The 21,354-nt window shown below is 35.0% G+C and overlaps 1 protein-coding gene across 13 annotated transcripts in view; it reads left to right on the forward strand.

Annotated features, from left to right (window-relative positions):
* PBRM1 (polybromo 1) overlaps positions 1–16,456 on the forward strand; it is a 56,720-nt gene extending 40,264 nt beyond the window's left edge. For 10 of the 13 annotated variants that reach the window (XM_026683556.2, XM_087954901.1, XM_026683557.2 and 7 more), the window contains 5 exons: positions 5,242–5,406; positions 9,485–9,631; positions 11,360–11,427; positions 13,826–14,042; positions 15,032–16,456. In XM_026683556.2, the coding sequence (XP_026539341.1) occupies positions 5,242–5,406; positions 9,485–9,631; positions 11,360–11,427; positions 13,826–14,042; positions 15,032–15,204 (770 nt within the window). In that variant the 3' untranslated portion in view covers positions 15,205–16,456. The remainder of the gene's footprint in view (positions 1–5,241; positions 5,407–9,484; positions 9,632–11,359; positions 11,428–13,825; positions 14,043–15,031) is intronic. The other 3 variants (XM_087954903.1, XM_087954904.1, XM_087954905.1) reach the window with 1 other exon arrangement.
* The last annotated feature ends 4,898 nt before the right edge of the window (positions 16,457–21,354 follow it).

Below are 21,354 nucleotides of genomic sequence, written 5' to 3' on the forward strand. Positions count from 1 at the left end.
GATAAAATTTTGTATTTTAACTGAATTACTGAATCCAAAGGTGTTCTTAAGCCTTTGTCATAGTGATTTAGTTGTTTAAATAATTTTTTTAATCTGACAATTAATCTTCATATGTTTAAAAACCATATTTTCCTAATTCTATAATATTTTTAAAAAAAATTATTGTACCATTGGAAAATAAATTTATAAACATTGCAGAATGAAAAAAAATTCAGAATTATTTCAGAACAAACTGAATTTTTAGATTAAACTTTGTATTGAATCTTTAATTCTTCCATTTGGTTTTTAACTTATGAATTTAGTATATCATTTCTTTTTGCACAAACAAAAACGAAGAAATAGTTCTACTCAATTATCATTTGATGTAATTTTCCTGCATAGAACTAAGAACATATATCTGTTGTATAATTCCAGATAAAAATTAAGAGTTCCTATTCATTTCTATCTTTCAAAACATAGAAAAGATTCTTTTCATTATGAGTTATGAGTGTTGCTGGTATTGATATTATATAAGACTTATGAGAGTTAACTATTTTTTTTCACTAATTCTGTGTTTTATTTTGATTAGAATCCAGGGGTTGGATTCTGGTTTAGTCGTATTTAGAACAGACCTATTAAAATCAAGTAATAGTGGACTCCTGATTTCAGTATGATGGCTCTAAATGTGTAAAGTTTGATCCCAAAACTTAGTTCTGTGATTCATTTTATTAGTCATTTTGGGTGTGGGTGGAGCAGGTAATAACTAAAACAAAGTAAAGTAATTTTGTACTGTTTCTGCAAAAGGACAAAGAAAATAATCCAGTCTGAAACTACATTAAAATGAGAAGGAAACATGATTACAATTTCCTTCTTAAATGACTTTTATATGGAAAATAAAATGCTACAGAATTTATCAATAATGCTTTTTAATTAATAATGGAAAATAATTTTAATTGGATTTGTGTTTTGAGTAGAGACAGTCATATGCAGCAACAGTTAAGCTGAATCTTAATTTTGAGGCTTTGAAAATGGGACACTTCATTCTAGATTGATTTATAACTCCATTTCGATTCAGAAGCTAGTTTTGACACAGAAAACATAACATCTACATTTTATTGTTAATAAACTATGGGTTTACAAGTATGAAAAGTACACTATTTTCACTTGGACAGAATTGGATGTATTTTAAGAAAAACTAATATATTATGTCAACTGAATAGGGCAGGATGGGGATTGTGCTAAGCACTTTATTTTATATGGAAGTTACTGATACATTTTCTTTTTGCAAAATTGTATTACAGTTTGTTCTTTCATGGTTTTTTGTGCAAAATGGGGTCAGGATATATTATATCCTGGATAGCATTGGTAAACCATTTATGATTAAAAGTTAGTGCTATCAATTGCAAGCTACATATATCGTTCCCCTGGCATTTTCCTTATGTGATGAATATTGGTTTTTACACATTTGCACCAAGACAAATTCCTTGTGTGTCCAGTCACCCTTGGCCAATAGAAAAAGAATTATAATTCTAATGAGAGATTCCTTTCAATTGGACTAAAGAGCTGATCTGCTTTAAAAGTTATTTATTTATTTCAGTGTTTATGAGATGCCTCAATGGACATGATTTGGGCAAACAGGAGCAAACCAAATAAAAGTATATCTCTGTGCTTAAGAAGCAAACTGTTCAAAATTATAACAATCACAAAAAATAGCAAAGAAAAATATGCATTGAAACACTTGAATGCTTAAAAGTCTGCTGAAATAAAATTGCTTTAAAGAGTTTCCTGTATATAAGAACGGTAGGAGCCATTTGTGTCTTCAGGGGAAGCATCTTTTGTTAAATGAATCAAGAAAACCCATATCTTGGTCTAAGTCCCTCTAATCTCTGATGGGAGAGAGTATCTTTGAGCAAACTCCTCCTTGATAGCAATGGCAATAGCTCTTAGATTTACTGTATGTACTCACTCCATAGTGCTTTACAGCACTCTGGGCAGTTTACAGTGTCACATATTGCCACCAGCAATCTGAGTCCTCATTTTATCAACCTCAGAAGGATGGAAGGCTGAGTCAACCTTGAGCCAGTCAGGATCGAAATGCTGGCTGTGGACAGAATTAGCCTGCAATAACTGCATTCTAACCACTGCGCCACCAGTGTTGAATGTTTGAATGATAGGCAGAACCATGTCTGGTAAGGTATTCCCTGATACATCCCAGTGACATATCATATTGGCCTTTTTAGCTGACAGACAGCACTCTTAGTTGGGCCCAGAATCCTAATGGATCTATCTGACTGCTAACCTGATCCTGCATTTTGTATCAGCTGCAACTTCCAAGTTATCTTCAAAGACTTCAATTCCACAAATTCCAAATCCATCCAATTCAGTTTGGAATTCAGCCAAATGCATACCCTTGCTTTAAACTAAAATGTAATGTCATGACACACGATGTAAAAGCATCGCACATCTAAAGATTGTTCCTGGCAAATTTTGTGTTGAGCCAAATAATAAATAAATATAACTAGAAAAGAATAGATTAACGCCTATCATGCCTTTAACATTTCATTGCATCTCAGTCGTTGAAGCCCTGGTCTGAACAAACTGGGTTTGAATGTGTTTAATTTGACATGGTTTAACTCCTGCTTCTACTAATCATTTTTAATTGCTTTGTCATTACTATAATTTCTCTCTCTTTTCTGCTTATATCTAGCACAAATATTTAACTCAAAATCATTTGTGAAATGTTGTCTGTTATTTTTCTGGCCATAGTCCAAGTTCAGGCTAATAGAATTTGTATGAAAAAATTTAATCTCGTTAAAATATCTTTAAGATAGTTTCTATTTGATGGTTTCTTTTAAACAATCATTTATAAAAAAAATAGTTAGATTTCTGGTTTTTTTTAGTTAAATCAAAAAAGAACACATTACTTTTTTCCTGATTCGCTAAGGAATCCTGCCCTTTGGTATGAATCATACATTGTAGCCACTAAAGATAAGAAATTCTTATGTATCCTTTCTGTTTATTCCTCCCAACCCCAATAGATGACACATGTATAGCTTTCCTTGTGTTGTTTGATTATGCTTATAATTTCATGTTCTCTAAATATGTTTGAATGGATTATCACTTATATTCCTATCCCTTTTTTTTAATACAAAACCCACCCTTTTCTTAGTTGACTACAATACAGAAGTGTTTTGAAAACTGAAATGGTACAATAGGAAGTGAGTATTTAATCAGATAATGCTTGTCCCGTTCTTCATTTTCTAATAATATTTTCGTCATTTATCTTGCAAATAAGACAGAAATCCTTTGTTCATAGTTTTCCTCCAAAAGGTTAGGATGACTAAGTGGCAACATTAAACCCATCTGTAGTGCAGACATTTTGGAAGGGCATTAAGAAAGACTACTTTATAGAAGTAAACATTACCAACTAAATAGATGTTATATTGTTGAGAAAAATTTACCCTACTTGTAAGCAGCTAAATTACCAAATGCATCCAATGCATTATAATAAAAACTTAAAACCATATTACTGAAGGACTACAATGAGAGGAAAACATTGAATTCTTGTTAACATAGAGAAAATAGCAAAAATAGCTTACACTTGGTATTCCTTTGACAACATATATTAACAATTCAGCGAAATCTTATTTTAATGGATTAATTGGAAGAGGATGTCTACTATACATGAATATGCACTAAATACAAAACTACATAATTGCATCGATGGATGTAATAATAGTTTATCAAGTGACACACATATCTTTTGCATCAGTTGTCATTTGGGAGATGACATTAATTTCATACATTGCCTCATTTGCATCTGCATTATTTGAGTCATTGTGGTCTTTTGAGTGTAAAATCTGTTGTATCAAAGCCTGCTGAAGTGAGGTTTCATTGTATTACCAATTTGGTAAAGAGCAGATAAAGTGATTTAATAAATGAGTCTTCTTTATCAACTTCAGCCTCAAGTAGTAGTAATAATAGGTTAAATCTACAAAGATCACCGTGGTTTTGTAGACAGTGGATAGCTCACTTACAGGTAGTCCTCGAGTTATGTCTATAATAGAGTCTGCCCATCATAGTGGTAACTCATGACAGTTGTAATTTGGGCTGGTCATGTGATTGACCTTATTTTATGACTTTTAAACAGCTGCCATTTCGTTCATAACACTTTTAGTGTTGCAGTTTTTAAAAAAGGTGATACAGAATAAAGCCCATTGCTTAGATCAGGGGTGTAAAACTCAAGGCCTGTGGGGTGCTTAAATCTGGCCTGCAGGGCCGGCCTTGAAATATCAAAGGACCAGCTCACGGTGCCTCTGGTGGTTAAAACGGGCTGTGTGTGGCCGCCCACGGTTCGTTTTCACCCTCCATGCCCTACAGTGCTCTGCTGGCCAAAAATGGGCCCAAAAACGGGCTGTGCGGGCCATTTTTGGCTGGCAAAGTACTCCAGGAGGCCATGGAGGGCGAAAACAAGGCCCAGGGAGGCCGCATGAGGTACCCCGGCACCCCATTTTAGGTGGCAGGGTGCTGCAGGAGGCATCCGCCCCCGCCCCCTCTAGCCTGCTGAGAACTACAATGCTGATCCGGCCCTCGAAGAAATCCAGTTTAACACCTCTGGCTTAGATTATGAAACCATGAATGAATGAGCAAGTTTGCAAACAAATACTGTTTTCCCTTTCTCTCTTCAATAGCATATCCTTATCCAGGCTATTGCACAATTCCCCAACCAGGTAGGACTCAGCAACACTTCAGATTCAAAGGCAAAAAAGTGCATTGGAACCTTAAACCAAATCAGTTTTTTCCTCCAGGAACATGCTGCAGCTGCAGAAGGCAGCCCAATGAGGCTGTGAAAACATACAGCTGCTTTAAGGAGTTGCAGACAGATGCTATGTGAGCGAGAGCCCACATGTTCCAGAGCACATTTTTCCCTTTGATTCTGTAGCTGTGCATAATCAGTAGCTTCCAAACAGGAGAAGATTTTGGGAAGCATAGAAGGGAGGCAGACACAGAAAATTACCTCCGCGTCTTTCCTTCTCCCCATGGTTGTCTTGATCTGAGCCCATATTTCTTGAAATCTTTGTGAATTTTAAAAGAATTCATTTTTTTTTTTATGTTGGCAACTGAATAAGTTCAAAATTATATACTGTATTACTAAAATTGTGTGGGCTTTTTTTTTCCTACATGAGGCTAAATGATCAGAGAATATTTTTTTTTAAATTCTGGGTCATAAAACAGAACTGAAAATCTAAAATACTTTTACAGAGCGGGCAGCTAAGGTTGCCGAGCAGCAGGAGAGAGAACGAGCAGCACAGCAACAGCAGCAGAATTCTTCCCCCCGGGCAGGCACTCCTGTCGGGGCTCTTATGGGGGTGGTGCCGCCACCAACACCAATGGGGATGCTCAATCCGCAGTTGACACCTGTTGCAGGTAAAAACAAACAGGGACTCTGACCATTTTTCCTTCATCCACTTTACCAAACTCTTAACCAATCTAATAAAACTTTCTTCTTAAAATTTACCTTCAAAGCATCCTGATTTTGAGCACAAAAGTTGCTTCCACTGGTAGAGATATTATATTTAATCATAAGCATGCACTCTTATCCTGACTAGTCCTATAACAGCACTTTCCCTAATCGGCGATCATGCGCAAAGTTTAAATTGTATCCGATCTATTAACTGTTGGGTTGGGGGGTTTTTTTTTTTTTTTGCTGTATCATCAGTAGATCTTGGGCAAAGTGAATAATTGTACATCTGAAGTGGGCTTCAGTCTACAAAAGTTTGTTCGGTAATGAGAATTGGTCTGTAATGTGCCACAAGACCTTGTTGATTTTGCTCGCATAATATAATTGATTTTCAGGATCCCATAAGCAACTTTATTTTGCTCTAACGATGGGTTAAGATTGTAACAAATGAGTATTTTATCTTCATTTGAGAATAAAACTAATGTTACCTTCCAGTTGAAATGATCATGTATGTTTGCATCAACACACAGGAAATGAAAAAAGTTGTGATTATTTTTCCTAGACCAGGAGATCTTAGGCTTGTGTTCACTGAACAGCAGACTCCCTATATCACTACCCACGCTGAATGGAACATAGAAATGTGGTTTAATATGGCATACATTAGTTCTTGATGTACCCCTCTATCTTTTGCATGTCTGTAAGGAGCAATTTGAAAGCTTCTACCAATATAACTGAACCCAGAAGTATAGTGAACATTGGTTAAAATTTGGTGAAAGAAGCCAACTTTGGACCAAAGTTTATAATCCTTTCAAACAGTAACTCAAGCGTAGAAATTTGACTTTTTGATCAGAGAAGAGGAGAGGATCATCAGGCTCATTCTCACAATGCATATCTATTATTTAATCTTACTTTTGAAATGGCCAATGTACAATATCTCAGGTCTTTGTTCAAAGTCTTATTTCAAAACCTTGGTGTTGAAGTCTTGTACAGTGCTTAAAGCAAGGCACTAATTAAACAGTGACTTTTGAAATTTATATGGACCCATTTTCAAACCAGTATAGTGTTGTATATTTGTTTGGGAAATGTAATGCATATAATTGATTTTGGAAGCATCAATTAATTTATAGGAAATAGAAGTCTCAAACTAATACATTATTTATTTTTTATCTTGTTTCTCCTGTTTGTACTGTATATTCACTTGATATAAAATAAAAAGTGCTGCTAATATAATTCTCATAAATGATCATAATATGATTGCAACATCCAGCATATTATTAGTAGACAACTGTTTGTACTGGATTCAGACTCTATTATTTGAATTCTGTTCCTAGAACAGGAATTCCAACATTTTGGTTCTACTACTGATTCTCCTGTGAATCCCTTCCTTAAATTTGTTCCAGAAGATGAAAGCTCTGAAATTGCATGAAAGGTACCCTGGGTAGCAGGCGAAAACAAAATAAGACAAAATGCTTCTTCCTTTAACTTCTATTTATAGAATAGTCTTCTGTCTCCATGTTTATGCTCCTTCCATGAAACAGTACTTTAGGTTCCACCTATAGTTTGTCTTTGTCCTTTTTTTAAAATGGAAGTGTCATCATGAGTGTCATGATACTGCAGATCTTCAAAATGTTTACTCAGTTCCTGAGCATGCTTAGCTGCACATTGAATGCTTGTGCTGTGCTTTTTGGTGAAGAACGTGATGTTTGAGCTATGGAATCCTATTCAAGTGTCCCATCAGCCATAATTTGGGAACTCTTGTGTGTCAGCTCCACGTGCTGGGCTATAAGGGTGCTAGGCTACTTTTAGACTTCTTTAAAGAGAATTGACAACATTTGTTACTTGCTTTGAATGCTTGATAGGTTCAGTATAAATACTGAGTATATAGCCATTAGTTTTATTGTTGGGCATTTTACAGTAGCTAGTGTTGTTTCCTGTCCATTCAATATTAGACATGAATGTAATACTCAATAGTACGTTCTCCAGTGAATTTCTTTGAACATCCTGATGTTGCTGTTTTTTTACATAAATAATATTCTTGAGAATTTGGCTTTATGAAATGTATGGAGATTGTCAAGGCTATTGACAATCTAGTCCAAGAAAGTTTGTGTTTTGAAGCAGCTTAAATTGCGATGATTCTTTTCTGTGAAATTTAATCTTTTGATATGTATATTTTATATCTCCTTTATTATTTTCATTAAAAAATGGAGGCTAGTACTTCTTTCTCCTCCTATTCTCTCCACAATGACAAGCTGTGAGGTGGGTTAGGCTGAGAGAGCTTTCATGCCTAAGGCAGGACTGGATTTCACAGCCTTTTGTTTTCCAGCCTGATGCTTTAACCAGTAGACCATCTATTTCAAAGTTTTTTTAAAAAGAAGGGGTGTGGGTTGCGCAAAGACTTCCTGAGTAGAGGATTCTTGTCCCAGTATACATTATTCTACCCCCTTATCCAGAGGGCAATTCCTTTCCTTACATAATATCAAAAACAATAGCAAAGCTGTAACTATTACAGCATATGCCCATACTTAACTGTATGAACAGTTAATAGAAGATGTTTGTTTCACTAGATTTATCTTAGCTGTTAGATAAGGTTCACACACTGTAAATAATGAAAATCATCCTGTACAAAAGATTTATTACTTCCAAAATCCTTTTCTCCTGTACCTCAATAAAAATAATTATATTTGAATTAACAACTATGGTTCCAACTGGGATGATACCATATAATTTATGTACAGAGGTGCTGTTTTGACCTTTTATGATGCCTACAAAACAGCTTGCAAAGATAACTTTCCAAAATTCTGTTTTCCCCCTTCCCTTATCTTGATTATCTAATGGAACACTTCTCCATTATTTCTATCAGTAATAATCTTATTTCCCTCTCTGATGTTTTGGTTTCTTATGAATCTTCAAGAACAGTCCTTACTATATTTGATATATACCTCAAACTTTCCTTAATATTAACTCTTTCAGTTATCCCCTCTTAATTTTCTTCCTCAAAGACATGCCCACTTTTCTGTCACATTGTGACTTTTTTATCAAATATTTTATGGCTATTAGCAAATACAAATTATAACTTTTGGCATTAGGTAGTAATATTGTCAGTGTGACTATTGGCAGTTCAAAAATTTGAAATCATGATTATAGAATGTATTGTCTGTGATGGAAAATTTTATGAAATTGCACAGTAGCTCAGGTGTGAAAGATCATGTCTCTCTCTTTAAACTGTTTCAATACTCAGAAGATCTTATTGAGAATGAGATGAAGAAGAATAGTTTCTTCAGTGTTGTTGAATTAATTTCTTATTTGTTTAAATGATTGTGTCAAGCATAAGTTAAATAGTGAAACGTTTGAGTGCTTATTTTTCTAACAATTTATTTTCCATGCAGCTACAATATTATACCATACCACAAATTCATAATGTGCTTATAACAATGTTGTATATGTTCATATAACCAACAGGAAGTTTATATATGTTTGCAGTTAATTGACTTTTAATGATTTCATTGAAGGCTGCATCAGGGTTGTGTTTGACCTTGGGAGGCCGGGGGGGATGGGAGTGGCCAGGGTGGAGGTGGCCAGTTCGACGTCACTCGTGAAGGCTCCGTTTTCAGCTGTGATGTCCTCCTGCAGCTCTCTGCCAGCAAAAATAGAGCTCGGGGGGTGTGCACAGCCTGCCCAGGCTATGTTTTCGCTGGCACAGGACTGCAGGAGGCTATCGTGGCCAGAAACGGGGCTCAGGGGGGCCACCGTGGGCTAGTCCTTTGGTATTTCCAGGGCCCCATGGGCCAGAGCCAGTCCCCAGGCTTTGAGTTTGACACCCCTGATGCAGAGTTTGTTTCCTTCAAAAAATATGCCTGTTGGCGAGTACTAATTTATTATAAATATTCTATTTCTCGTTGTAACATTGTTTGTTTTTGCAAAGTACTAATTGTAGGGTTGTATGACAATACTGAAGGTGCTTATGTGTGGATAGTGCACGTCATTATTAATTTGACCATTTTGCATGTCATTGATGCATGTTTGAAATTTGTTGTGTCCTTTAAGGCATGATAGGTGGCTATCCACCAGTGCTGCCACCTTTACAAGGCCCAGTTGATGGCATTGTTAGCATGGGCAGCATGCCGCCACTTCACCCTGGGGTGCCTCCACCCCATCAACTTCCACCAGGCATGCCAGGCATCCCACCACCGGGTAAGAATGAACCTCCTCATTCATTCATTATCTCGTCTTTTTGTTCTCACCCCATTTAATCAATTACTCTAGGAGAGGTTTGCAGCGTATGCAGTTGTAGCTCCATTGCTTGACTTTTACTGACTGTCATAGGTCTGGGATATTGAGCTCTTAATGTGAAAGTACAATGAGAAATCTCTTAGATACAGATAATACATATGGTATATGAAATTTGTTGGCAAAGCAACACATGTAGCCACTGCAGCATCAAAAGGAGTTAACTAGTAAAATGTAAGAACACTTCAATTAGTGCTTAAGGGCTTGACTTGACCAGAGATGTGGAATATTAAAGGCTTAAATTTTCCATTCCCTGTGAATATGTCAGAAGTGTTGTTTAAACTGGACTAAATCCAACTAACTCATAATACCAAGAGAAATCATTACCTGAGTCTGTTTTTCACTTCTGACTTTTAATATTACAATCACTTCAAATGTGTACAGTATATCTTATTTTAAGCTACTTGATTTAATAATAGGTCAAGTAAAATTTTACACCTAACCCATGATTATAATTTTTTTCAATACACTATCTTGTATACTATATTCTAAATTCAAGACTTGGCCAAGAAAAAAATCAGTTCCTATCATATTATTTAACTTTCCTTTCTATTCCTATTTTTTTTTTTAAAAAAATATAGACACACAGACAGTTATGAAAATCCCAGTTACTTTGCTCTCTTTTTCCCCAGCTGCTAATTTTTATTTTGCCTTTTCTGCATGCATTGGATAAATTTAGGTAGAAACTAATAAAGATTATGTTTGCATGTCATACTTAATTGTAAACAAGTGCTTCCAAATCATCCATCAGTGGTTTGGCAATAATTAAGCATGGTACTTGAACCTAGAATAATGTTACATCTAATTTGTTTTATCATATATCTCTCCTGAGTTATACTTTGTGGTTTGTAATAACCAGGAATTGTTTCCATGCTACATTTGGCCGACCCATTTATTTATTGTAAATCCACAAATGAGATGTTTGGAAACCACAGCTTTCCGTTTCAGCTTAAAGATGATGTGCCTACAGTCAAAATCTGTATCTCTCAGCAGATTTACTTGGAAGTCTCCTGAAAAGTTATTAATTGCAAGCAGAAATACATTTTTAACATTCTATAAATAAGGGGTACAAATATGAGCATTTACAGTGTAATAATAAAAATAAATTATGGCATACATTTCTATGGTACACAGTTTACTGTTCACTACCTGTAGCAAGTGTGCTTCTCTGTTCTTAAGAAAATTCTGAATTATCTCCTTAGATAGAAATGGTTATTTAGTAAAATTGCATGTTTGATTTTAAAGGATAGACAGAGTAGAATTCTTACCTGAAAGTGCTGAGAAGTATGTGGAAAAATGAGCAAGCACAAACATTGGGCCCATCGTGCAGTGCTGTATTGAGTACTTGCGCAAGTTCCATTGTAGTTAGGCTTGGGAATTATTTATGAATCCAGTGGAAGGGGTGTTATTTATTACTGAATGAAGTTAATTAGGTGGAACCCAAAAACAAAACACACCCCAGACATCCAGATGACATGATTAATGATACTATTTTAAAAAATACATTTTGACAAATAGTGGTTTTCACTTTTTTGATGTGACACATTAGTTTGTTATAATAGAGCAGTATATAGTTTTGTTTTGTTTTTAGCTTGGAATAAGATTGTACTTTTGATATATTTTAAAATACAGGTGTTCTAGGGCAAAACGTTTCCTCCATGGTAGGAGCCCCAGCACCAGGAAATCCATTTGGGCAGCAGGTAGGTATAGAAAAATCCAATAAATCATATTCTGATATTGTCTTTTTTTCAAAAAGAAAAAAGAAATGAACTGTCTTCCAGTTCTTTAATGGGTGAATAAAACGAGCAAATTACAAATGTGTGTATTTACAATATACTGACTTCTAATTTGCTGGTGTTGCTCCCTTATAATCTTTTTTACCTGTAGGAGTCAGAAATGCAGGATAGCCTTTTCAGTCTGGAAAGAGGTTTACATGTGGATAGGGCTAGTAATATCATAACATCAGCAATGTTGGCTGGGCAGAAATCTGAAGAGAGTTAATTTTTCCACCTGGTTTAAGGAACTTCATAGAAGTTTAAAGTATCCATTTTGCCACTTAAACTACATCCAAAATGAGGAAAAAAATAGTTTGGGTTCAAGATTTTAAAATTTCATTTGTTATTTATATCCCCCCTCTCCAAAATTTCTGTATTTTTAGACCTGAACACTCATGGAGAATTTGGGGGCCTTAAATGACATTTACATGAAATATTTGAGTTGTCCACACAAGAGAAAACACAACATATGTGGGATCCAAATCTGTGTTGTAGTTAGATGATGAGTTACAGGGTCCCTGTGTGGGGAATCTGTTTGGTCACCTACTTTATTAGATACACATCCCTACTAGCTGGTAAAACTATCCAGGCAATGATGTATAGCTAGGTTCCTGTGGTAGTATCTGCTTTGTTGAGAAGAGAAGTAGTACTGCCTGTCTTGAAGGAGGCAGTGGTTTGTCCCCCCCAAATCTTCATAGGGCCTGAAGACTTGGACAATTTTAAACTAGTCCTCAACTTACTTTGTTTGGGTAAGTTAGTTATATTACAGCTTAAGGGGTCCTTTTTATTCAGGTTTTAGACAGGAGATGGCTCCAAAATGGCAGCGGTCATGCTTGCTGATGACTTTTGGTGGGTTTCTTATTTATCTGTGGTTGGGGCTCAGTTGGTGATAACAGGAGGGGAAGAGACCAAGCCAGAGACCCCTGACAGGAGTCCCTCAGGGCTTGGTTGTTCTCACCACTCCTACTATCTAGACAAGATCATTCCTCAGCTTGGGATAAGATTTTATACCCAGTTATACCAGCCAACCAAATGATGCTATCAAAGTCTTGCCCCAAAGTCTGGAGACGGAGTGTTTGGATTGGGAGGAGCAAGCTTAAGCTTTACCCTGCTGTAGGTATTTGAACCACAGGAGATGTTTCATTTTTAGTCCTGAGCAGGGCTGTATATCCCCCTCAGGACTGATGCTCAGTTTGGGGGTCTTCTTGGATTCATAACTCCTGCTTGTGAAGCAGATGATAGCTATGACCAAGAAGGTCTTTGCACAGATTCAGATAGTGCTCCAATTACACCCATATCTGGACTATGAAATCCTTAAGACAATCACCACAGCTTTGGTCATCTTATGTTTAAACTACTGCAATATGTTCCACGTGGGATTGTACTAATCACCCAGAAGCTGCAGCTAGTCCAGAATGCTGCAGCATAAGTAATTATGGGCATATCATGGCACCACTGCTTTGTGAGCTGTACTGGTTACCAATAGGCTTCCATATACAATTCCAGGTGCTAGTTATCACCTATTGAGCCTTTCATATCATGTATCCTGGTTATGTAAGGGATTGCTTGTTTTCCATAGTTTTTCCCCTTTTTATGTAATTTAGCAGAGTTAACATGTTCCAGGCCCTCATCGATTAAACAGTGTCACCTGATGGAACTCAAGCTTTCTCTTTTGTAACGTCTGCCCTGTGGAATATGCAGCTCCCACCTATCCTATTATTCAATTCAATTCAATTCAATTATATTATTATATATTATATTAAATGTTATTTAAGAGAGCCTTTACAAGTGGTTCTTCCCCATCACCTTGGGCTAGAAGGGGTGGTAGACCCATGGGATGATGTTATTTTTTTTCTAGACAGTCTTTTTGTATTGTTGAATTGCATTGTTTTACATTGTTACATTGTATGCTGGCCAGAATTACGATAGAGTTGAGGGGTCTATACATTAATTAAAACATGAATTGACTTCTTTTGTGCACCATTTGGAGTTTCTTGAAGTATTTGGCATTAAGTTTAAACACCTTTGTGACCTGTCAGAGGCCATATTTCCTGCTAAACTGTAGTGCAGTTGCCACATCTTTAAAGTATTTTTGAATATTTTTGCTCTTTTTTATGTGGAGTCTTTAGGGCTCTCTGTGCTTAGTTGTTCACTTGTTGGCATTTAAGACTTATGATGTTGGCTAGCTAAGTATTAAAATGTCTGCAAGCAAACAACCAAGGTAATACTTGTCAAATATCCTTAACTATAATATTAAATATTTTTGGCTGTTCTTGACCTATCTTCTAAAATGCTTTCTTGATATTGTACTTTATATTTCTAGATAGGTATGCTTGGTCCCCCAGGTCAACAAGCACCACCTCCCTATCCTGGTCAAAACCCAGCATCTCAACAGGTCATGCAGCAGCCTACAACACCTATGTTTGTCTCTCCGCCACCAAAGACACAGAGGCTTCTCCACTCAGAAGCGTATCTGAAATATATTGAAGGTCTTAGTGCTGATTCAAATAGTATTAGCAAGTGGGACCAGACCCTTTCAGGTAAAATTACAAGGAAATATACCTCTTAAAGAACATCGACACTTTCCCCATTCTAGCGTTCTTTCATCTTACCTTAGAACAACATCTGCAAAGAAAAGTGTTTCATTGTCCAATATAATCACACAACTCTATTTCTATCAGTAAATTGTAGATTTTTGTACTTAGATTTACTTAGATGAATGTTATGTGGAGAAATTTTAAAGGAAATTCTATTTTCCATGCACTGATTCAGTGTTTTTTCACTTGCATGTAACTAATCAATTTGGTCATTTTGATAAATTATTCATATTTGTTCCATTTTTTAGTTGAACTATCTACAGCTTTACCAGATCTTTGCTACTGTGGCCCTGATCAAGATCAGTTCCTATTTTTTTTAGTTCCATCTTATTTTAGTGCTAAATGAAAAATAGATGACAAACCATGTGGATCCATTGTTACTTTCCATAAGTTTTTCTGAACAATTGACTAGAATCTTCATTTCTATAATTTAAAATTATTATTCTGTATTTTATCATCTGGATAGATGGAAAACAAATATTTATCTACTCTGTGATAATCATTCACATACATGAAAAAATGTTACCACATCTCGCTTTCCAGTCATCGTTTCTCAGTATTTTCAGTTCCCTATCAGTGTTGTCCTTTGAATTGTTTCCAATTGTCCAATTTTGTCTTTCAGTAGGATGTCTAGAACTGAACATACTAATGACATGGGGTCAGATTAATGCAGATGAAAGAAGAACTATTATTTTCTATTACTTGCAGATTTTATTCTTATTGATGTAACATTTTTGTACTGATTTTTTCAGCTCATGTTCATCATCAGTTGCAAAATCTTTTTCACAAGTAAAATTCCCAACCCTGGGAATTTATTCATGCATTTAAAACAGTAATGTATTTTGCATGTTGTATAATGCATCAGCGTTATTGGTGAAGTATAATGACCTATTTTAAGGCAGTCTATCGCTTCTGTGCTTTTCTTGTTTCAGCACGAAGACGTGATGTCCATTTCTCAAAAGAGCAAGAAAGTCGTCTTCCTACACACTGGTTGAAAAGCAAAGGGGCTCATACCACAATGGCAGATGCACTCTGGCGGCTTAGAGACTTGATGTTGAGAGATACACTTAATATCCGCCAGGCATACAACATAGAAAATATTTAATCTTTCAATGCCAACATATAAAAGAAATTGTGGAACATAGCTGTTTTAGTTATTGGTGAGGGAGAGAAAATTGTTTTTATTGCATCTTATTGTATATTGCAAGATTGTTTTTTTATAAGGACATTTTTAATAAGCATATTTCACTTTTTGTTATATTATGTTGACTTTTCTTAAATATACAGACTTGTGCATATGGTTGACTTGAAAGATGATCTCATGCTTGGTTCTAAAAGCAAAGCAAGGTTATATCTTTTTTTCTTCACAAATTCTGATAAGGTAGGGAGGGTATTTACAGTTTATCTTGGAAAAACATACATTTATGCCTAGACCATGTTGGCATGAGCATCCCTGAGTTTATACGATAGTTACTTCTGGCAGGTACATCACTTATGCTTGAAGTTTTTTTAAAAAACAAAGCTACTGAAGTAAAGAGAAAGGAATCTGGTAAATACAAGAATCTAAATGTTTGGTCAGTAGGAGGATCTCAGGACTTGAAATAAAAATGAAAAATAATCAAACACTTCAATTAGTTCAAACACTTTTGGCATTTAGGAGTTCCAAGGTGAGTTTGTGCTGACCAATTTGTCATTTGCGAAGAGTCCTATAACCATGAACATTTACTTATGTTGCCAGTAGACTGATCTAGGGAGAGAATGTGTCGGCTTCATTTCTCCAGAAGAAGAAATAAACCATAGCAGTTGGGCTTATAGAAATACTTGAGGAAGGATAAATAATACAAGGGTGCAAATATTTCTTTCTGCTTTCTATTTAATATGATTCAGTTTTTGATAGTATACATAATACTTTTGCATTCTCAGATCGCTTACAGAACATTTATATATATTTAACAGAACATGACATTTTTAAGGATGCCAAGACCTATCTATATTTAATACATTTTAATACTTTTACATTTCTACCACTGGAAAAAATGGATGTGTTGTTCTCTGAATAGTTAAGGTATTATTACAAATAATGCAGATTTTAACTGATCTTTGAAGGTAAGTAGCAGGCCATGTACAAGAGAGACTTGCCTAAATGCTATCCATAATTTGGCACTGAGATTTGTATACTGTTTTTTAAAATTGCTCTGATATAAACATTGCACTGCAGCTACTGAGAATTGCAAGTGCATAACCAGCTGCACTGCTATGTTAAAAGGTTTAACATAATAAATAATGTTTTTGGTGGGTATTAAAACCCTGATTTTGCATATCTTAGTTGAAAAAGTAAAAAAAAATATTTTCAAAAAGACCTTCTTTTGGGATCAGTTTATACATCATTTTCAACTCCAGCATTTAGATAGTCCCTTTGAACATGAAAAAAATATTTCATGAAGTTTAATTGGATTTCTTGTTAATGTATTTTGAGCAGATCACCTCCTACCTAAAATTGTGTAGTTCACTGATTTGCTGCCTTCCTCAGGATGGGACTGGCAATTGATAGAAATACTAATTTTTCATTTAATTATAAAATACTTTAATTAAATATTTAAATGCTTTGACTTAGTGGGAAAATGTATGCATATAAGTTTAAAAACAAGTTTAAAAACATCAAATTTCATGGAGATTTAGAGCAGGTAGCCAGCTAAAACTTACATTGTCAGAAAATATGTTTTTAGAAAACTAGCTTGGTTTCTAAGTAAAAACTACTTGAAGTGAAAAACTACTGTGGTTTTCACTTTAGAAATTGTAGAATTAGGTAGCTATCCAACTTTTAATTCACTAGAATTGAAATATTCAATATACAACCCTGGTTTAATACGGATCCTCCCGAAAATTATAGCGGATCTATTTCAGAGATAGAATTTATACTTCTAGGACAAACGGTGTCAAACTCGCGTCATGTCAGCGTCACGTGATGTATCAGGACTTTTCCCCCCTTCGCTAAACTGGGCATGGTCAGGGCCAGCACTTGACGCATCTGGCCCATGGGCCATGAGTTTGACACCCCTGTTCTAGGATGTAGCTTTTGACAAATCTAATGAAACACTTAAAGAGATGGTTATCAAATTAGGTACTAATATAAAATGTAATTTAATTGACATTGCAGGAGAAATAGTTTATATCTTTAATATTCTATAATCTTTGGTACAAACAACCTAAGTTTCTATTGTTTAAAATATTTACAAACCTCAGAGAGACATATATATGCTGCTATCTCCCAAGTTTATTTTTCCCTCCTGGGGTTTTCTTAGTTGACCTTATAGTAATTTTCAACATGGAAGCAGTTGCAATGTTGGGAGCTGCTAAAATAAATGCATGCGTGCTCTTATGGATTGTGGCCAGTTTGTTTGACATTACCTCAGATAATGGTATTTTTAACAACAAAGTTAAAGGAAGCAAGCAGCACATCCTAATTCTTTAGAATTGCCATGGACATTTACTAATAAAATCACTTTTGTTAAGAATTGCTAAAACTACACCAAAGAACTTGGAATTATTTATTTTTATTTATTATTTTTAAAAACATTTTTAAGATGGGACCCCTTTGGATGAGACGCCCTTTGGATGCTGTGTAATGCAAGAGGGTCACTGCTGAATAATTTATAGCATTGTCTTTCCAGAGACCTTACCTAAAGGGCAGCTCCACCACTCCTAACAGTTTAGGAATAAACAATTAGAACTGTAAATGAGGCCTTTTCTTTGGAAGTGCAGAGCACTCCTCTTAAAACTATTAGGCTGGCCCTAATTATTTTAAATTTAATTTATTCCAATATCATGTGTACTGGGGCATTTCAGTAACGTATAGGATTTAAGATTTGATGATTATAATCCAGTATTGCACAATTAGCAGACTTAACTATTTTTTAATTATAATCTGTTGAACAGGAAATCAGACCATGTTTTATTTGTGGCCATTTAAATCCATTTTTTTGTTATCTTCCACAGCCATGCACTGTATTAGAATAAAAGGACTTTGGTTATTAAAATAAAAGTATGGGAAATGGTTGGCTTGAATGGAAAAAATACATCTATTTCAGTTTGAAAAGTGATTAGTAGTTTATTGCCTGTTCTTTATTCCTTACTTTTTTAAAAGAGCAAATCTGTATATTAATTCAAGTCAATGCGTATAACTTTTTTCCAGCCTATATGCTTTTGGACCTGGTTAATCCATGCCTCATTTTTACATCTGGCTGTATACTCCAATGAGTAAAGTGATCATTAGTCCATGTGCATGTACTATCAGTTTGTCTTTTTTGAGGCTTTTTAATTTAAATAAAAATAGTTTATAATTTGGATTAACCAGGTTTGATTGTTCCATTAAGATGTCTCACTTTTTAGTTCTAAATAATTTTACTATAATTCTAACCATGTTTTGTAAAAAAATCACTATGACATGCAAGATGTACATACTGGTTGTTACATTAGATACACAGAAGAAGTTTTAAGACCTAGAGAAAAATATGCACATCCTACATTCAAAAACCTTTCGAAAAAGAAACATAACCAGTGAGCTTTAGAAGAATACAGAATTGAAAAGCTAAGTCCACATGCATGCTAAGCCACCACTTGTTTTTTTCACGGTTAAGTCACAACAGCTGGCTTCATGCATCATACTAGGTCAAAACCAAGCCTTATGATGTGTGAAACCTCTCAGTGTGAATGATGGCTTAGCATTATGAGCAGACTATAATACTTGGTTGTTCATTAAACATATTAATACAATCTCGATTTACTACAATGTGTGAACTGACCCTATACTATAAAGGTATATCCAATTCTGTATATCTCTTACAGGACTTCTTTATTAATGGTATCAAAATAGCAACACATAAATAACCTTAATTTTATGAGCTAGGAAGATAAGTCATCTTCCAGGTTTTAAAGTCCATGATAGAAGTTGGTGTGTTTTAAACAACTTTAATCATATCTGGGATAGTCAAAAAAATTGAACAAAAGGATCCATTTTCTCATGTGTTACAGGAAACATTAGAATGGAAGTGCACAACTTGTCTCCACTGAATTTCACCATAAACAATGATTTATTGCAATTGCCCACATTTGATAAAATAACAGAAGTCTTGCAATATAGCTCTGCTTATGTTATACATTTAAATTAATTTCTGCTCAGTATTTTTAGATTTAAAACCCAGCAATACTTTTCCTTTGATCATAGATTAGGGCTATCAAACTCCCAGCCCACTGGCCGGATGCTTCACGTCCTGGCCACGCCCATGCTTGGTTTAGCAAAGCGGGGGAGTCCCGATACATCATGTGACCCTGCTGTGACGTGAGTTGGACACCCCTGTAGTAGATAATGGATTTATAAATGTAGCAGATGGTCACACAGTACATTTTTACATTTTCTCCTTTGAAATCAAGTGTAGCTTTTTCTCTTTTGCTATATATTGTGTATATACAGTGACCATATTTTCTTAGAAAAAATAAAGCGCAAAATTGGAAGAGGTGCATAATGATAAAAACATGTTTGTTTAAAACTTTGCTTTGCAAAATAAAATTCAAGATCAAAACCAATAAAATAAAGGACAGCTTTCTGAAATAAAGATGGTTCTTTATAATAAGGGACTGTCACTGATGTATATATGATGACAGGTGTAATTAGTATCAGTTTTCTATATGTTTAATTTCAAACAAAGTTTTTAATAACTAAAGAAAATAATTTGTCCATTAAGAATAAAATGAATAGTTAAGTTTCCTGCTTCCAACTTTTCATAAGCAGATAGATGTAGTTTGAACAGGTTACTGCTTTGTTAAATTCTAGTAAGCTCATGCTTATTAGTTATCTAGACCAGGGGTGTCAAACTTGCGGCTTCACATGATGTATCGGGACTTTTTTCCCCTTCACTAAATCTGGCAGGGGCAGGATCAGCACATGACCCATCTTGCCCACGGGCCGCGAATTTTATACCCCACTTGTTTTCTATTAGCCTTTTCCCAGCTGCTTTCAGTTTTTTTAAGCACCAGGTTCTTCTCCCATAATTCTTTGCATTTGCATTAAGCATCTAAAACACTGGTTAGCTTCATTATTAGTAGATTCATTTATTCTCAACTATTTTCTCCAAGATCACAATTCAAAGGATCTTTTTAACCAGCCTTTCTGATCAGACACTTTCCACCTGAGAAAAACCATAGCTTTACAATACATTTATATTGTTTAAATAATGACCCATCTAACTTAACTGACTCAGCTAAGATGAAAAATACCAAGCAAATTCTCATGTCCACATGATACCTGTATTTCAAACATTCTGTCCAGGTTTGTCAGGTTTTTTCAAAGTTGCAGATATCTATTTCATAACTACAGTTGCTGTCCCTGTCAATTTTTAACCCTTGGAAGTGAAGTCTGTTATTACTATTGCATTTGTTTGCATTATATGGGCATTGTGTGATGACATCTCAGTGGGTTACTTTTCTTTTTAAAGAAACAGATTAGTTTTTGCACTCCCATCTTTTATCAAGAGAATCCTTAAGGTTTCTTCAGCCATCAAGCAATGCCAGTTTATCTGAAATTTTCAGTGTTTCTCCCAACAATTTTAATTCCAAATTCTATTTATTTTAATCCAACATTTCTCCTGACATTCTGAACACAAACTAAAATACAGTATGGAGACATAGAAAAGAGCCTTGGTACATTCCTTTCCACTATTTATTACTTCCACATTTCATTCTGTCGCATCCTGGTTGTCATGCAAATTTTTCACTGGCAAATGAGATAGTCTGGTACACCAATCTTTTCATGAGTTCTTTACAATTTCTCATGGCCTGTCTTTGGATATTTTTCTATTATCCATTTGATGTTAATGTTGTTACCTCAGGTTTCTATTTTCTGAATTCGGCTTGCATATCTTGGCAGTTATATACCATGTATTATTGAAGCCTGGATTACAGAGTTTTGGACATTTTCTAGTATGTAAAATTATTGAGAGATCTAAAAGGCCAAATTGAAGGCATATCATGCTGGAAAAAATGAATTTGCATAGAATAGTTGACTCCAATTTGATAGTAGTTAATAAATCATTTTATGTTAAGTGCAATTAGCAATTTGAGCATTTGTTTGTAGGGTCTTTTGATATTGCAATATAAAAAGCTAGCTTCTTGTCCCCTGGTTACTATTCTTTTCCATGTCTGCCCCTCTAATTGCATCAACTTAAATATTTTTAACCAGTCCTCCTGAAATTCTGTTAAT

This window comes from Notechis scutatus, chromosome 2 (assembly GCF_049901735.1).
Source record: "Notechis scutatus isolate UNSWTSFEM ecotype Mainland chromosome 2, rNotScu1.2, whole genome shotgun sequence".
NCBI lineage: Eukaryota > Metazoa > Chordata > Lepidosauria > Squamata > Elapidae > Notechis > Notechis scutatus.